At 47.5% G+C, this 17,700-nt stretch overlaps 1 protein-coding gene across 1 annotated transcript; it reads left to right on the plus strand.

Annotated features, from left to right (window-relative positions):
• Positions 1-421: 421 nt before the first annotated feature.
• On the plus strand, positions 422-17,225 carry LOC115166209 (ATP-binding cassette, sub-family B (MDR/TAP), member 7; the record flags this gene model as incomplete). The annotated part of the gene is given in 11 exon segments (XM_029720004.1): positions 422-690; positions 3,253-3,341; positions 3,520-3,607; positions 3,942-4,116; positions 4,369-4,526; positions 4,807-4,970; positions 7,188-7,317; positions 7,566-7,737; positions 10,080-10,183; positions 15,077-15,184; positions 16,412-17,225. Coding segments are annotated over 11 exon segments (1,676 nt in total), but the record flags the coding sequence as incomplete, so codon positions are not given.
• Between the last annotated feature and the right edge of the window lie 475 nt (positions 17,226-17,700).

The following is a 17,700-nucleotide window of genomic DNA, read 5'->3' on the forward strand; positions in this document are numbered from 1 at the left end:
CTGGTATCATCGGCCTGTAGAATAAAACAATACAACTGCAGATTGCTGGATGTCGGATTCAACAACAGTCGAGCTACCATTTATTTAGGAGCAGTAGTTGTTATGCTTTGGAAAGCAGCCGTGTCCATCCCTGTGTGTGTAGTGTTGGATTAAAATGTTTATTACTCAGTCTGGTCTGGGACAGTCTCTGTTACTACACAGCCAGGCCTGGTCTGGGACAGTCTCCTCTCTGATAAACTCAAACTATATTTGTCAGCCATGTATATTTGAACCAGGACTTGGTCCTAATAGTATTTGTACTAGACAAGTCACAAAATAAACAATCAAATCAATTGATGTCTTGTCTCTTGTCTGTCTCTGATTTCTATAAAGGCTGGCTTGCCGTTCTCTCCGATGAAATCCTCTTTCCCTCTCCTCCCAGACGGTGTGTCTCGTGCCGGTTCGGCCCTCTTCAACGAGCTACGTAACGCAGTGTTCGGGAAAGTTGCCCAGAGTTCCATCCGGCGCATCGCCAAGAACGTGTTTCTGCACCTCCACAGCCTGGACCTGGGCTTCCACCTGTCCCGCCAGACGGGGGCGCTGTCGAAGGCCATTGACAGGGGCACCAGGGGGATCTCCTTCGTCCTCTCTGCTATTGTCTTCAACCTGGGACCCACTGCGCTGGAGATGGGGCTGGTCTCTGCTATCCTGGTGGGTAACCCCTAACTATAGAATAGGGCTGGTCTCTGCTGTCCTGGTGGGTAACCCCTAACTATAGAATAGGGCTGGTCTCTGCTGTCCTGGTGGGTAACCCCTAACTATAGAATAGGGGTGAGGCTGGTCTCTGCTGTCCTGGTGGGTAGAGTCCCCCTGCCTCAGTATGGATATATAATCATGGTGAATATTAGTCTGTCAGTTTGACAGTAGAGTAGGAGGATATATCACTGCACTGTACCGACCCTGCCCCTGTACTGCCCCTGTACCGACCCTGCCCCTGTACCGACCCTGCCCCTGTACCGACCCTGCCCCTGTACCGACCCTGCCCCTGTACCGACCCTGTACCGACCCTGCCCCTGTACCGACCCTGCCCCTATACCGACCCTGCCCCTGTACCGACCCTGTACCGACCCTGTACCGACCCTGTACCGACCCTGCCCCTGTACCGACCCTGCCCCTGTACCGACCCTGTACCGACCCTGTACCGACCCTGCCCCTGTACCGACCCTGCCCCTGTACCGACCCTGTACCGACCCTGTACTGACCCTGCCCCTGTACCGACCCTGTACCGACCCTGTACTGACCCTGCCCCTGTACCGACCCTGTACCGACCCTGCCCCTGTACCGACCCTGTACCGCCCTGTACCGACCCTGTACCGACCCTGCCCCTGTACCGCCCCTGTACCGCCCCTGTACCAACCCTGTACCGACCCTGCCCCTGTACCGACCCTGCCCCTGTACTGACCCTGCCCCTGTACCGACCCTGTACCGACCCTGCCCCTGTACCGACCCTGCCCCTGTACCGACCCTGTACCGACCCTGCCCCTGTACCGCCCCTGTACCAACCCTGTACCGACCCTGCCCCTGTACCGACCCTGCCCCTGTACCGACCCTGCCCCTGTACCGACCCTGCCCCTGTACCGACCCTGCCCCTGTACCGACCCTGCACCTGTACTGACCCTGCCCCTGTACCGACCCTGTACCGACCCTGCCCCTGTACCGACCCTGTACCGACCCTGACCCTGTACCAGCCCTGTACCGGCCCTGCCCCTGTACCGGCCCTGCCCCTGTACCGACCCTGCCCCTGTACCGACCCTGCCCCTGTACCAACCCTGTACCAACCCTGCCCCTGTACCAACCCTGCCCCTGTACCGACCCTGTACCGACATTGCCCCTGTACTGACCCTGCCCCTGTACCAACCCTGTACCGGCCCTGCCCCTGTACCAACCCTGCCCCTGTACCGACCCTGTACCGACCCTGCCCCTGTACCAACCCTGACCCTGTACCGACCCTGACCCTGTACCAGCCCTGTACCGACCCTGCCCCTGTACCGACCCTGTACCAGCCCTGTACCGACCCTGTACCGACCCTGCCCCTGTACCAGCCCTGTACCAGCCCTAACCCTGTACCGACCCTGCTCCTGTACCAACCCTGTACCGACCCTGCCCCTGTACCAACCCTGTACCGACCCTAACCCATGGCTTGGGGGAACAAGTGGTCTCGTAGCCTGTTGGTCTGGACAGTAGCAGAGAGAACAGTCTGACTAGGGTTGCTGGAGTCTTTGGCAATTCTTCAGGCCTTCCTCTGACACCGCCTGATATAGAGGTCCTGGATGGCAGGAAGCTCGGCCCCAGTGACTACTGGACTATCCGCACCACCCTCTGTAGCGCTTTGCGGTTAAGGGTGGTGTAATTTCCATACCAAGTGTTAATGCAGCCAGTCAAGATGCTCTCGATGGTGCAGATGTAGACCATTTAAACTCACTCAAACTACGCTAATTCCAACGTACTGATCCTAGCCCAAGTTTATAGGATTTCACACCGATCATGAAAATTTGTCTGGGTCTGCAAAAACGTGGAAAAAGTCATGTTGTGTATGCCCGGCATTAGAGCGTGTGGACTCCACAGCCTTGGAGACTGTTCTCCGTGTTAGCATTAGCGCTTGTTAGCATTAGCGCTTGTTAGCATTAGCGCTTGTTAGCGTTAGCATTAGCGCTTGTTAGCATTAGCGCGTGTTAGCGCGTGTTAGCGCGTGTTAGCGCGTGTTAGCGCGTGTTAGCGCGTGTTAGCGCGTGTTAGCGCGTGTTAGCGCGTGTTAGCGCGTGTTAGCGCGTGTTAGCGCGTGTTAGCGCGTGTTAGCGCGTGTTAGGAAGCTGAAGTTGATGCTATTACCCTCTTCACACTAATAATGTCATAACTAGTTCAGACGCCGTTGAACCAGGCCGGACCGGCGCCCTTACAGCATTAGCAGTAGGAACCAGTCTTACAGTAATAGTTTCCTCTCCAACAGTCCATTTGATGTTGAAATGGGCAGAAATGTTTTTATTTATATATATATATATATATATATTACCTACCTGGTGAGTCTAATAGAGAGTCTTGTAATTCACACGTGGTTGGTTAACTGTTGCTGTTCTGTTCCAGGTCCGGTAGTCCGTTGGAAGTGATACCTTGATAATGTTTTTATCCGCCTCCAGTTTTAATGGCTTTCTCCCTCATTACTCAGCATTATGTTTTCCTCCTTGGTACAATATTAAAATATCTCTCTCTCCTCAGTATTATAAATGCGGGGTGGAATTTGCTGCGGTGACTCTGGGTACTCTGGGAGCGTATACAGCCTTCACCATTGCTGTCACACAGTGGAGGTACAGTCCACTAGGTTGTTGACAGATGACCTTTACCTTAGCTACCTGTTGGTTTACATTGTACTAGGCATATATGTGGTTGGCTTAGCTATAGCTAGCAGTATAGAAAAGCTGAAGCTACCCTTTTCCTGTGAATTCTTTCCAACTGTGTAACCTTGGCGTCCATCTTGTTCTCCAGGACTCGGTTCAGGATAGAGATGAACAATGCAGACAACGAGGCAGGAAACGCTGCGATTGACTCTTTACTGAACTATGAGACCGTTAAGGTGAGACTGTTTCTCTCCCTCTCCTTCTTTCTCTACTTCAAACATCAAAGCATCGAACAAAATAATAATAATAATGCGTGTAGCCTAGTCCTACTGGTTGTTTGAATGTGGGATCTATCGTCCCATCATTGTCTGTTTTGGAATAGGCCATTTCTTTCTTGACAAGCTGACCAATACAGTAGGTAGCCTAAACTTTTCTACTATAGTATATTGACATAGGCTAGTGTTTTTAGGTGTTCGTTATTCATCTTGTTGACTGAGGGAAAGTAAATGTGGACAATTCTTCTGACGTGATCAAAGTGCACATCGGAATTCCCGCTTGTCTCTGTTCCAGTATTTCAACAATGAGAAGTACGAAGCAGAGAAGTATGATGGTTATCTGAAGAGCTACGAGGCCTCCTCCCTGAAGACCACCTATACCCTGGCCATGCTCAACTTTGGACAGAGTGCCATCTTCAGTGTGGGCCTCACTGGTATCATGGTGCTAGCTAGCAAGGGGATCATGGCAGGTCAGTCTACAACCTAACCCCTACACCCTAACTAACCATAACTAACCCCTGCACCCTAATTAACCCTAATTAACACTAACCCCTCCACCCTAACTAGCCCCTCCACCCTAACTAACCCCTCCACCCTCACTCACCCCTCCACCCTCACTCCACCCTCACTCCACCCTCACTCCACCCTCACTCCACCCTCACTCCACCCTCACTCCACCCTCACTAACCCCTCCACCCTCAACTTCCTGTTGTTGTTGACAGGCTCTATGACAGTAGGAGACCTGGTGATGGTGAATGGTCTGCTGTTCCAGCTGTCTCTGCCTCTTAACTTCCTGGGCACCGTGTACAGAGAGACACGCCAGGCCCTGATCGACATGAATACGCTCTTCACACTGCTCAGTATTGACACCAAGATCAAGGTAACACATACCAATTGCACCCTATTCCCTATGTAGTGCACTTCCTTTGACTCAGAGCCCACATATCTAGAACACTGTAATTACTGACCAGCTGCACACAGTTTTCCTAAGGGTTTAGGTTCTATACTTATAGTCCAGTATTTGTTCCTCTCGTGTATCTGTCTACAGCGAAGGAGCTGGCCCCTGTCCTCCTTGTGACCCCCCCCCCCAGGAGGGTTTAAAGGTTAGGCTTAGTCTATAGTAACTAGTCTATCCTAACTCTCTTGTCTCTCTACTCTAGGAGACAGATCTGGCCCCTCCTCTCTCCGTCACCCCTCAAGATGCCACCATCAGGTTTGAGGATGTCTACTTTGAGTACCTGGAAGGACAGAAGGTTCTAGAGGGCGTCTCCTTCCAGGTGCCTGCTGGGAAGAAGGTGGCCATCGTAGGAGGGAGTGGATCAGGGTAGGTACTCGTTTAGAAAGGCCTTGACCTTTCTGAAATGGTCAGAAATATATTTCATAGTTTTCTCAGCTTTTTTATTTCCTTAAAACCGGTCAAACTGTTGACATCGGACATGTTTCCCAGGACCAATATTTCCACTGTTTTGGAGTTATTGAGTATTCTACCCGGCCTCTAAACGAAACAGACAACTTTACCGGTGTTGCATTGATAGAATGTCAGAAATTATTTTGGGACGGCAGGTTGCCTAGTGGTTAGAGCAGCAGGTAACCTAGTGGTTAGAGCAGCAGGTAACCTAGTGGTTAGAGCAGCAGGTTGCCTAGTGGTTAGAGCAGCAGGTAGCCTAGTGGTTAGAGCGGCAGGTAGCCTAGTGGTTAGAGCGGCAGGTAGCCTAGTGGTTAGAGCGGCAGGTAGCCTAGTGGTTAGAGCGGCAGGTAGCCTAGTGGTTAGAGCGGCAGGTAGCCTAGTGGTTAGAGCGGCAGGTAGCCTAGTGGTTAGAGCGGCAGGTAGCCTAGTGGTTAGAGCGGCAGGTAGCCTAGTGGTTAGAGCGGCAGGTAGCCTAGTGGTTAGAGCGGCAGGTAGCCTAGTGGTTAGAGCGGCGGCAGGTTGCCTAGTGGTTAGAGAGGAGGCAGGTTGCCTAGTGGTTAGAGAGGAGGCAGGTTGCCTAGTGGTTAGAGAGGAGGCAGGTTGCCTAGTGGTTAGAGAGGAGGCAGGTTGCCTAGTGGTTAGAGAGGAGGCAGGTTGCCTAGTGGTTAGAGCGTTGGGCCAGTAACCAAAAGGTTGCTGTTTCGAATCCCCGAGCTGACAAGGTAAAAATCTGTCGTTCTGCCCCTGAAAAAGGCTGTTAACCCACTGTTCCCCAGTAGGCCGTCATTGTAAATAAGAATTTGTTCTTAACTGACTTGCCTAGTTAAATTTAAAAAATACAATTATAATATGCCTTTCCAAATGCCAGTAATTATAATATGGCCTACCAAATGCCAGTAATAACGGGATATTGGTGTGTGTGTGTAAATGTGGTCAATGGGTGTGAAATCTGTCTCTGTATAAACCTTTATTTAACCAGCTCTACTTGGTAAATAATTGGACGGCTGCTTCACTAATCTGTTCTAGTGTTGAAGTGGAAATATGCCTCTTATGTTCCTAACCTGTATGTAACTAATCCCCTCCAGATTGTGGTTTTAACCTTTAAACCCTTATTCAGCTTCGCTCTGCACGTTTAGTCTCTCTACTATATTTATAATGTCAGTCCTATTTCCCAGAAGTCATTGGTTCTACGTTCAGGAAGAGCACCAAAGGAAGAATGGTTCTGTGTTGTTTCAGGAAGAGCACCACAGGAAGAATGGTTCTGTGTTGTTTCAGGAAGAGCACCACAGGAAGAATGGTTCTGTGTTGTTTCAGGAAGAGCACCACAGGAAGAATGGTTCTGTGTTGTTTCAGGAAGAGCACCACAGGAAGAATGGTTCTGTGTTGTTTCAGGAAGAGCACCACAGGAAGAATGGTTCTGTGTTGTTTCAGGAAGAGCACCACAGGAAGAATGGTTCTGTGTTGTTTCAGGAAGAGCACCACAGGAAGAATGGTTCTGTGTTGTTTCAGGAAGAGCACCACAGGAAGAATGGTTCTGTGTTGTTTCAGGAAGAGCACCACAGGAAGAATGGTTCTGTGTTGTTTCAGGAAGAGCACCACAGGAAGAATGGTTCTGTGTTGTTTCAGGAAGAGCACCACAGGAAGAATGGTTCTGTGTTGTTTCAGGAAGAGCACCACAGTGATAATGGTTCTGTGTTGTTTCAGGAAGAGCACCACAGTGATAATGGTTCTGTGTTGTTTCAGGAAGAGCACCACAGTGATAATGGTTCTGTGTTGTTTCAGGAAGAGCACCACAGTGATAATGGTTCTGTGTTGTTTCAGGAAGAGCACCATAGTGATACTGGTTCTGTGTTGTTTCAGGAAGAGCACCATAGTGATACTGGTTCTGTGTTGTTTCAGGAAGAGCACCACAGTGATAATGGTTCTGTGTTGTTTCAGGAAGAGCACCATAGTGATAATGGTTCTGTGTTGTTTCAGGAAGAGCACCATAGTGATAATGGTTCTGTGTTGTTTCAGGAAGAGCACCATAGTGATACTGGTTCTGTGTTGTTTCAGGAAGAGCACCATAGTGATAATGGTTCTGTGTTGTTTCAGGAAGAGCACCATAGTGATAATGGTTCTGTGTTGTTTCAGGAAGAGCACCATAATGCGTATGTTGTTCCGTTTTTACGAGCCCCAGAAGGGAAACATCTACATCGCTGGACAGAACATCAGAGACGTTGGACTGGACAGCCTGCGACGGGCCGTAGGGGTGGTACCACAGGTAAATCTGCCTTGATTTGATGAACTTATTGATCCTGTATTAAGTTGACTTGGACAACAAACTCCCATAACAATGGGGCAGATGTTGAAAGAACAGTTTTTTTTCTTTGTTCTGTGTGTTTCATCACTTTTATTTTGTCCTGTCCTGATGTTTCCTCTCCTCAAGTTGAGCTGAAAGTATTGATTGACTGTACCGTTTCCTCTTCTCGCTCGCTCTGTCGCTGTCTCTACCCCTTCCTTCCTACCCAGGATGCAGTGCTCTTCCACAACACCATCTTCTACAACCTTCAGTATGGGAACATCAACGCCACGCCAGAGGAGGTGTACCAGGTGGCACGGCTGGCAGGGATACATGACGCCATCCTCAGGATGCCACACGGATACGAGACTCAGGTCGGAGAGAGGGGACTCAAACTCTCAGGTAGGGACGGGGAAATGCTTGGCGCTGCTGTCTTTGGACAGATAACATGGTAATAGATTGCTTGTAAAGCCATAATAATCTTTGTTTAAAATGATTCAACTTTAACCTTGATAATCTTCCAAACGCCATTCAAAGACAACGAATTACAACCAGTGAGAGAAAACGGACTGTTTGTCAAGTGGAGAAGGACCAGGAGAGGGCTCCAGCCTGGTATCTAGTGGAGAGGGACCAGGAGAGGGCTCCAGCCTGGTATCTAGTGGAGAGGGACCAGGAGAGGGCTCCAGCCTGGTATCTAGTGGAGAAGGACCAGGAGAGGGCTCCAGCCTGGTATCTAGTGTTGAGAAGGACCAGGAGAGGGCTCCAGCCTGGTATCTGGTGGAGAAGGACCAGGAGAGGGCTCCAGCCTGGTATCTGGTGGAGAAGGACCAGGAGAGGGCTCCAGCCTGGTATCTAGTGTTGAGAAGGACCAGGAGAGGGCTCCAGCCTGGTATCTAGTGTTGAGAAGGACCAGGAGAGGGCTCCAGCCTGGTATCTAGTGTTGAGAAGGACCAGGAGAGGGCTCCAGCCTGGTATCTAGTGGAGAAGGACCAGGAGAGGGCTCCAGCCTGGTATCTAGTGGAGAAGGACCAGGAGAGGGCTCCAGCCTGGTATCTAGTGTTGAGAAGGACCAGGAGAGGGCTCCAGCCTGGTATCTGGTGGAGAAGGACCAGGAGAGGGCTCCAGCCTGGTATCTAGTGGAGAAGGACCAGGAGAGGGCTCCAGCCTGGTATCTAGTGGAGAAGGACCAGGAGAGGGCTCCAGCCTGGTATCTAGTGTTGAGAAGGACCAGGAGAGGGCTCCAGCCTGGTATCTAGTGTTGAGAAGGACCAGGAGAGGGCTCCAGCCTGGTATCTAGTGTTGAGAAGGACCAGGAGAGGGCTCCAGCCTGGTATCTGGTGGAGAAGGACCAGGAGAGGGCTCCAGCCTGGTATCTGGTGGAGAAGGACCAGGAGAGGGCTCCAGCCTGGTATCTGGTGGAGAAGGACCAGGAGAGGGCTCCAGCCTGGTATCTAGTGTTGAGAAGGACCAGGAGAGGGCTCCAGCCTGGTATCTAGTGTTGAGAAGGACCAGGAGAGGGCTCCAGCCTGGTATCTAGTGGAGAAGGACCAGGAGAGGGCTCCAGCCTGGTATCTAGTGGAGAAGGACCAGGAGAGGGCTCCAGCCTGGTATCTAGTGTGGAGAAGGACCAGGAGAGGGCTCCAGCCTGGTATCTGGTGGAGAAGGACCAGGAGAGGGCTCCAGCCTGGTATCTAGTGGAGAAGGACCAGGAGAGGGCTCCAGCCTGGTATCTAGTGGAGAAGGACAAGGAGAGGGCTCCAGCCTGGTATCTAGTGTTGAGAAGGACCAGGAGAGGGCTCCAGCCTGGTATCTAGTGTTGAGAAGGACCAGGAGAGGGCTCCAGCCTGGTATCTGGTGGAGAAGGACCAGGAGAGGGCTCCAGCCTGGTATCTGGTGGAGAAGGACCAGGAGAGGGCTCCAGCCTGGTATCTGGTGGAGAAGGACCAGGAGAGGGCTCCAGCCTGGTATCTAGTGTTGAGAAGGACCAGGAGAGGGCTCCAGCCTGGTATCTAGTGTTGAGAAGGACCAGGAGAGGGCTCCAGCCTGGTATCTAGTGTTGAGAAGGACCAGGAGAGGGCTCCAGCCTGGTATCTAGTGTTGAGAAGGACCAGGAGAGGGCTCCAGCCTGGTATCTAGTGTTGAGAAGGACCAGGAGAGGGCTCCAGCCTGGTATCTAGTGGAGAAGGACCAGGAGAGGGCTCCAGCCTGGTATCTAGTGTTGAGAAGGACCAGGAGAGGGATCCAGCCTGGTATCTAGTGTTGAGAAGGACCAGGAGAGGGATCCAGCCTGGTATCTAGTGTTGAGAAGGACCAGGAGAGGGACCCAGCCTGGTATCTAGTGTTGAGAAGGACCAGGAGAGGGCTCCAGCCTGGTATCTGGTGTTGATGAGGACGTGACTGTAGCTAGAGTTAACATGAGGTCATCAAAGTCCAAGGCTCTGTAGCTCCTAATAGCCAGGCTGTTCTACTCTTTATGTTACTCCTGGGGCTTTCTATATCTGCCAGTCTAACTGGTGTAGCTCCTACTGTTACTACTGGGGCTTTCTATATCTACCAGTCTGACTGGTGTAGCTCCTACTACTGGGGCTTTCTATATCTACCAGTCTGACTGGTGTAGCTCCTACTGTTACTACTGGGGCTTTCTATATCTACCAGTCTGACCTGGTTTTATATATGTGTATGCTTCCTGTGTGTGTGTGTGTGTGTGTGAAGACCGCATCATTGACTTGCTGTGTGTGTCCCAGGTGGGGAGAAGCAGCGTGTGGCCATAGCCAGGGCCATACTGAAGAACCCTCCTATTCTGCTGTACGATGAAGCTACGTCCTCACTGGACTCTATCACTGAGGAGGTAACACACACACACACACACACTACAGAATCACCTGTTGTCTCTTCTGCAGCTCAACTCTGTGTACCAACCAACCAATCAGCTCCGTAGATGTTAGGGGATTGAAAGAGTACACTGTGCCCTGAAGTTGGAGAGAATAGGCCACGTGTCCTATTATAGTTTCATACTGAATTACATGTATGTTTTTTATACTTCCTGTTTCTCTACAACATTCTAGAACTATTTATAATAGATGCAGTAAACAGGTCAATGGAACTCCACCAAAACAATGGAATTGCCATGGAAACGTGTGTGTGGGGGGGGAGGTCCTGAATCTCCTCGTTGCCCCCCCAGCAAAATTAGGCTATTGTTTATTGGTGTTTCACACTAAGTCAAAATCGGAGTATAATGCTTGTATGGATGTCAACCCCAACACATGTTCAGCCGTCCTTAACCAATCTGACTACCACCAACGATTTCTGTATGCTAGCTATGCTAACCAGCTTATACGAATGGGAGTTAGCATTTAGCAGTCACTTCTAGAGGTCGACCAATCAATCGGAATGGCCGATTTAATTAGGGCCGATTTCAAGTTTTCATAACAATCGGAAATCGGTATTTTTGGACGCCGATTTGGCCCATTTTTTTTTTTTTAATTATTTGTATTTTTTTTAACCTTTATTTAACTAGGCAAGTCAGTTAAGAACACATTCTTATTTACAATGACGGCCTAGGAACAGTGGGTTAACTGCCTTGTTCAGGGGTAGAACGACAGATTTTTACCTTGTCAGCTCAGGGATTCAATTTTGCAACCTTAAGGTTAACTAGTCCAACGCTCTAACCACCTGCTTTACATTGCACTCCACAAGGTTACGTGAATGCAGTAAGAAGCTAAGGTGCTAGCTAGCAGTAAACTTATCTTATAAAAAACAATAAATCAATCATAATCACTAGTTAACTACACATGGTTGATGATATTACTAGTTTATCTAGCCTGTCCTGCGTTGCATATAATTGCTTAGGTACACGTTGCTCCAACCATAAACATCAATGCCTTTCTTAAAATCAATACACAGAAGTATATATTTTTAAACCTGCATATTTAGCTAAATGAAATCCAGGTTAGCAGGCAATATTAACCAGGTGAAATTGTGTCATTTTGCGTTCATTGCACGTAGTCAGGGTATATGCAACACTTTGGGTAATTTGTCAGAATTTTACGTAATTATGACATAACACTGAAGGTTGTGCAATGTAACAGGAATAACATTTTGTTTTCGAGATGATAGTTTCCGGATTCGACCATATTAATGACCTAAGGCTCGTATTTCTGTGTGTTATTATGTTATAATTAAGTCTATGATTTGATAGAGCAGACTGAGCGGTGGTAGGCAGCAGCAGGCTCGTAAGCATTCATTCAAAATAGCACTTTTGTGCGTTTTGCCAGCAGCCCTTCGCAATGCTTCAAGCATTGCGCTGTTTATGACTTCAAGCCTATCAACTCCCAAGATGAGGCTGGTGTAACCGATGTGAAATGGCTAGCTAGTTAGCCGGGTGCGCGCTAATAGCGTTTCAAACGTCACTTCCTCTGCATGGGTAACGCTGCTTCGAGGATGGCTCTTGTCGATGTGTTCCTGGTTCGAGCCCAGGTAGGAGCGAGGAGAGGGACGGAAGCTATACTGTTACACTGGCAATACTAAAGTGCCTATAAGAACATCCAATAGTCAAAGGTATATGAAATACAAATTGTATAGAGAGAAATAGTCCTATAATAACTACAACCTAAAACTTCTTACCTGGGAATATTGAAGACTCATGTTAAAAGGAACCACCAGCTTTCATATGTTCTCATGTTCTGAGCAAGGAACTTAAACGTTAGCTTTCTTACATGGCACATATTGCACTTTTACTTTCTTCTCCAACACTTTGTTTTTGCATTATTTAAATCAAATTGAACATGTTTCATTATTTATTTGAGGCTAAATTGATTTTATTGATGTATTATATTAAGTTAAAATAAGTGTTCATTCAGTATTGTTGTCATTATTACAAATAAATAAATACATGTAAAAAAATAAAAACAAATCGGCCGATTAATCGGCACCGGCTTTTTTTGGCCCTCCAATAATCGGTATCGGCGTTGAAAAATCATAATCGGTCGTCCTCTAGTCACTTCTTCTAAACCTGAAAAGTGACAAGTTCTACATGTTATGCAGCAGAAACAGCCAAATATATCAAGGATTTTTCTTTATTTTTACTATTTTATACACTGTAAAATTATAGTGCAGACATCAAAACTATGAAATAACACATATGGAATCATGTAGTAACCAAAAAAGTGTTAAACAAATCAAAATATATTTTATAATTGAAATTCTTCAAAAAGCCTCCCTTCACCTTGATGACAGCTTTGCACACTCTTGGCATTCTCTCAACCAGCTTCACCTGGAATGCTTTTCCAAACTTCTTGTAGGAGATCCCACATATGCTGAGCACTTGTTGGCTGCTTTTCCTTCGCTCTGAGTTCCATCTCAAGTATGTATGTATGTATGTATGTATGTATGTATGTATGTATGTATGTATGTATGTATGTATGTATGTATGTATGTATATAAACTGTATTCTATACTGTTAGGTTCTGATTTTTCAGAGTAAATAACTCACGGACACAAGACAATCAAGTTTAATTCTTCCCAAAGGGTCGTTACAGCTGTAATTCAGAACAAAGACATGGCTTCCCCTGGGGTGGTATTCAGACCCCACTTTGGGTGGAGTCTCCTCCTCATCTCTAAACATTGCATCCTTCCTGCTAAGCAGGGAACTAAGTGATATGAGCCTTCAATGGGTTCTCCCCTTATCAGTACTGTCACATGCGTTTGTTTTCCCTGCACACAGCCCCTCCCAAGCTTCATTATGGACCCCTCATGTCTCCTTTGTAACTGATGTTCCTACACTCTGAGTAAAACAATGTTCAAAGTTTACCCCAGAATCCAACAATACTATTCAACTGCATCTTAGTCCGTTCTGCTCTGACATCGCTCGTCCATATGTATATAGTCTTACTTCATTCCTACTTAGATGTGTGTGTATTGGGTACATGTTGTGTTACTTGTTAGATATTACTGCACAGTTGGAGCTAGAAGCACAAGCATTTCGCTACAGCCAATAACATCTGCTAGTCACGTGTATGTGACCAATTAAAATTTGATTTGAAATGGGTTGTCGAGGCCAGGTCATCTGATGCAGCACTCCATCACTCCCCTTCTTGGTCAAATAGCCCTTACACAGCCTGGAGGTGTGTTGGGTCATTGTCCTGTTGAAAAACAAGTTATAGTCCCACTAAGCACAAACCAGATGGGATGGCGTATCACTGCAAAATGCTGTGGTAGCCATGCTGGTTAAGTGTGCCTTGAATTCTAAAGAAACCACTGACAGTATCACCAGCAAAGCACCATCACACCTCCTCCTCCATGCTTCACGTTGGGAACCACACATGCGGAGATCATCCGTTCACCTACTCTGCATCTCACAAAGACACAACAGTTGGAACCAAAAATCAAAGGACAGATTTCCACGGGTCTAATGTCCATTGCTCGTTTCTCTTTGGCCCAAGCAAGTCTCTTATTCTTATTGGTGTCCTTTAGTGGTGGTTTCTTTGCAGAAATTCGAAGGCCTGATTCATGCAGTCTCCTCTGAACAGTTGATGTTTGGATGTGTCTGTTATTTGAACTCTGAAGCATTTTATTTGGGCTGCAATTTCTGAGGCTGCTAACTCTAATGAACTTATCCTCTGCAGCAGAGGTAACTCTGGGTATTCCTTTCCTGTGGCAGTCCCCATGAGAGCCAGTTTCAACATAGCGCTTGATGGTTTTTGCGACTGCGCTTGAAGAAACTTTCAAAGTTCTTAATTTTCCACATTGACTGACTTTCATGTCTTAAGTAATGATGGACTGACGTTTTTCTTTGCTTATTTGAGCTGTTCTTGCCATAATATGGACTTGGTCTTTTACCTAATAGGGCTATCTTCTGTAAACCACTCCTACCTTGTTACAACACAACTGATTGGCTAAAACGCATTAAGAAGGAAAGAAATCCTCAAATGTAACCTTTTTAACACGGCACACCTGTTCATTGAAATGCATTCCAGGTGACTACCTCATGAAGCTGGTTGAGAGAATGCCAAGAGTGTGCAAAGCTGTCATCAAGGCATAGGGTGGCTACTTTTGAAGAATCTCAAATATAAAATATATTTTGATTTGTTTAAAAAAAAAAATAGGATACTACATGATTCCATATGTGTTATTTCATAGTTTTGATGTCTTCACTATTATTCTACAATGTAGAAAATAGTACAAATAAAGAAAAACCCTTGAATGAGTAGGTGTCAACTTTTGACTGGTGTACTGTATATAAATCATTAAGGATTTGACGAATATCCACTTTGTTTGGTCAGATTTGTTGACTGTGCGCCAATCTGGTCAATGGAATATCTGTGTTCCATTTAACTCCTTAACAGCATCTATACTTGATTTTCCTGTGTTTCTCTTAGGCATTCTAGAACTATTTCTAATATTTGATATTCCTCTGTTCTGGAACCTTCTAGAACTATTTCTAATATTTGATATTCCTCTGTTCTGGAACCTTCTAGAACTATTTCTAACACGTGATGTCCCTGTGTTCTGGAACCTTCTAGAACTATTTCTAACACGTGATGTCCCTGTGTTCTGGAACCTTCTAGAACTATTTCTAACACGTGATGTCCCTGTGTTCTGGAACCTTCTAGAACTATTTCTAACACTTGATGTCCCTGTGTTCTGGAACCTTCTAGAACTATTTCTAACACTTGATGTCCCTGTGTTGTAAACTGTTTTAGAACTATTTCTAATACTTCATGGTGATTCTGTGTACTTCTAGAACATTCTTAATTCCATGAAGGGTCTGGTCCAGGACCGGACGTCGGTGTTCATCGCTCACAGACTGTCCACCATCGTAGACGCAGACGAGATCATCGTACTCAACAAGGTAAGAAGACCTTCTCATAGTGATGCGTCCTGAGAGGGAGCTTAAAGACATCCTCCAGTGATCTTCTACTTTAATTAAATACAGGACTGCAGGATGACTAAAGTATAGGCTATATAGGCCTAGATTTTTAAATCATATTGAAATACATTTTGTTTATTCAACAAGTCTATTTTGCTAATTGTAGGCTAGTTTCTGTAATTTTTGCCTCAATATATTTCATGATGTGTAACGTGTGCACAATGATTTAGCGCGTCCTTATAGGATAGGCCAAGCATTACAATACGCTGCCTCAATGTTACTTATAGGATAGGCCAAGCATTACAATACGCTGCCTCAATGTTACTTATAGGATAGGCCAAGCATTACAATACACTGCCTCAATGTTACTTAGAGGAGAGACTGGGGACTGGAAAGGGGGGAGAGACTGGGGACTGGAAAGGGGGGAGAGACTGGGGACTGGAAAGGGGGGAGAGACTGGGGACTGGAAAGGGGAGAGAGACTGGGGTGTGGAAAGGGGGGAGACTGGGGACTGGAAAGGGGGGAGAGACTGGGGACTGGAAAGGGGGGAGAGACTGGGGACTGGAAAGGGGGGAGACTGGGGACTGGAAAGGGGAGAGAGACTGGGGTGTGGAAAGGGGGGAGGACTAAGGTTTGCTTGTCGTGTGGTGCGTCGTAGCGCTCTGAAAGCTGTTGATGACGTGTCCTGTGTTCCCCCGGGAGCAGAGGCAGTCAGATGGAGAGATCAGAAGGTCGTTGTCGCGAGGAGGCCTGTTTTGCCGCGTCGCCGTGGTGTCTGCTCGTTAAGTCACAGTTAGAAACAGTCTGTTACGCGCATGCCCGCGGTGCCAACACTTCTGCCTCGCTCCCTGAGGGTGGGATGCTTTTACTCCTGGGAGGGGAGGGAGGGAGGGAGGGAGGGAGGGAGGGGAGGGGGTGCTGCTGCTGCTGGCCGCGTGTGAGAGCGCGTGCTTGTCAGTAGAGAACAGTAACAGTAGCGTGAGGCGTTTGGTGTGGAGAGTTTCAGAGAGAAGGAGAGTTGACGGTTCTTCACTGTGGACTCGATATTAACATTCATTCTGTATGTCTCCCATTCAATACTGCATTCTGTGTCAAAGTCCTTTTTACACGGGACTTTAGTCTGACTAGATTTTATAATAGTTTAATCCTCTCTGTTTCCCCCTCTCTGTCCTCTCTGTCTCCCCCCCTCTGTCTCCCCTCCTCCTCCAGGGTAAGATAGCAGAGCGAGGGGACCACCACTCTCTCCTGGCTACTCCAGGCTCTCTGTATGCTGACCTGTGGAACACTCAGAACAGCAAGATACTGAACAGTAAGAACAGCCCAATGGAGCTGCAGCCAGAGAGACTCAGCCAGAAGGAGGAGGAGAGGAAGAAACTACAGGAGGAGATCATGAACAGTGTTAAGGGCTGTGGGAACTGCTCCTGCTGAGGAGAGCCAAGGACAGGAGGTGCCACCTCCCTCAATACCTGTCCTCCCTTACTCCTCCATCCACTGACAGCCTGCACTCAGTACTTTACACCTCTCTCCATCTAACCCTTGCCACGCCAAGCCCCTCCCCCTGCTCCTCCTGAGAAGGCGATTGGTGCCTGAAGAGGAGACTGAGGAGCAAGGCTGTCTGCCATTGGCTAATGTCCACAGAGAGGCAATGTTAGTCTGCCAATCCTCAGCTCAAACCATGCATAAGAGACCTTGTATAGGATGACATGTTGTATAGGATGACATCATGTTGTCTGTTTTCATTCTGAAGATCTGTACCAAATGGCACCCTACGCCCTATAGGCCCTGGTCTGAAGTAGTGCACTATATAGGGAAAAGGGTGCCTTTTTGAGATGAAAGCGGAGGTATTTGTGGTTAGGTATTTCTGACAGCGTTCTCCTGTAGGAAGATGGATGCCTTGATGTTGATTTTAATACATTTTTAACTAGTTCTTCCATATTGTTGGGAAGTGTAGGTTGGTGTTTTATATTTAAGGATTTGTAAATATCTCTATATCAGGAATAAAAGGCTTATGACTAAAACTAGACACACATTGTCCAGGTATTATCTATCGCTATAAAATGACCTTTTCTCAAAAATAATCTTTACTTGGGGAGTGGTTCAGTCATTTAGAAGGTTTCACCAAGAACAGGAAGCACACGCATCCCTAAAGATAATTTATTACAAATAATGAATATTAGACTTCATCCTTCATAGCTCTGTTTTATTGAGTAGAGATGTTTATCAGAGAACATGACTTGTCAGGAACATCTAGTATGTTGAAGACCTGGCTGGCTGGCTGTTGAAGACCTGGCTGGCTGGCTGTTGAAAGCTGGCTGGCTGGCTGGCTGTTGAAGACCTGGCTGGCTGGCTGTTGAAAGCTGGCTGGCTGGCTGGCTGTTGAAGGCTGGCTGGCTGGCTGGCTGGCTGTTGAAGGCTGGCTGTTGAAGACTGGCTGGCTGGCTGTTGAAGGCTGGCTGGCTGGCTGTTGAAGACTGGCTGGCTGGCTGTAGTTGTAGTTC

Source organism: Salmo trutta, chromosome 3, assembly GCF_901001165.1.
Source record: "Salmo trutta chromosome 3, fSalTru1.1, whole genome shotgun sequence".
NCBI lineage: Eukaryota > Metazoa > Chordata > Actinopteri > Salmoniformes > Salmonidae > Salmo > Salmo trutta.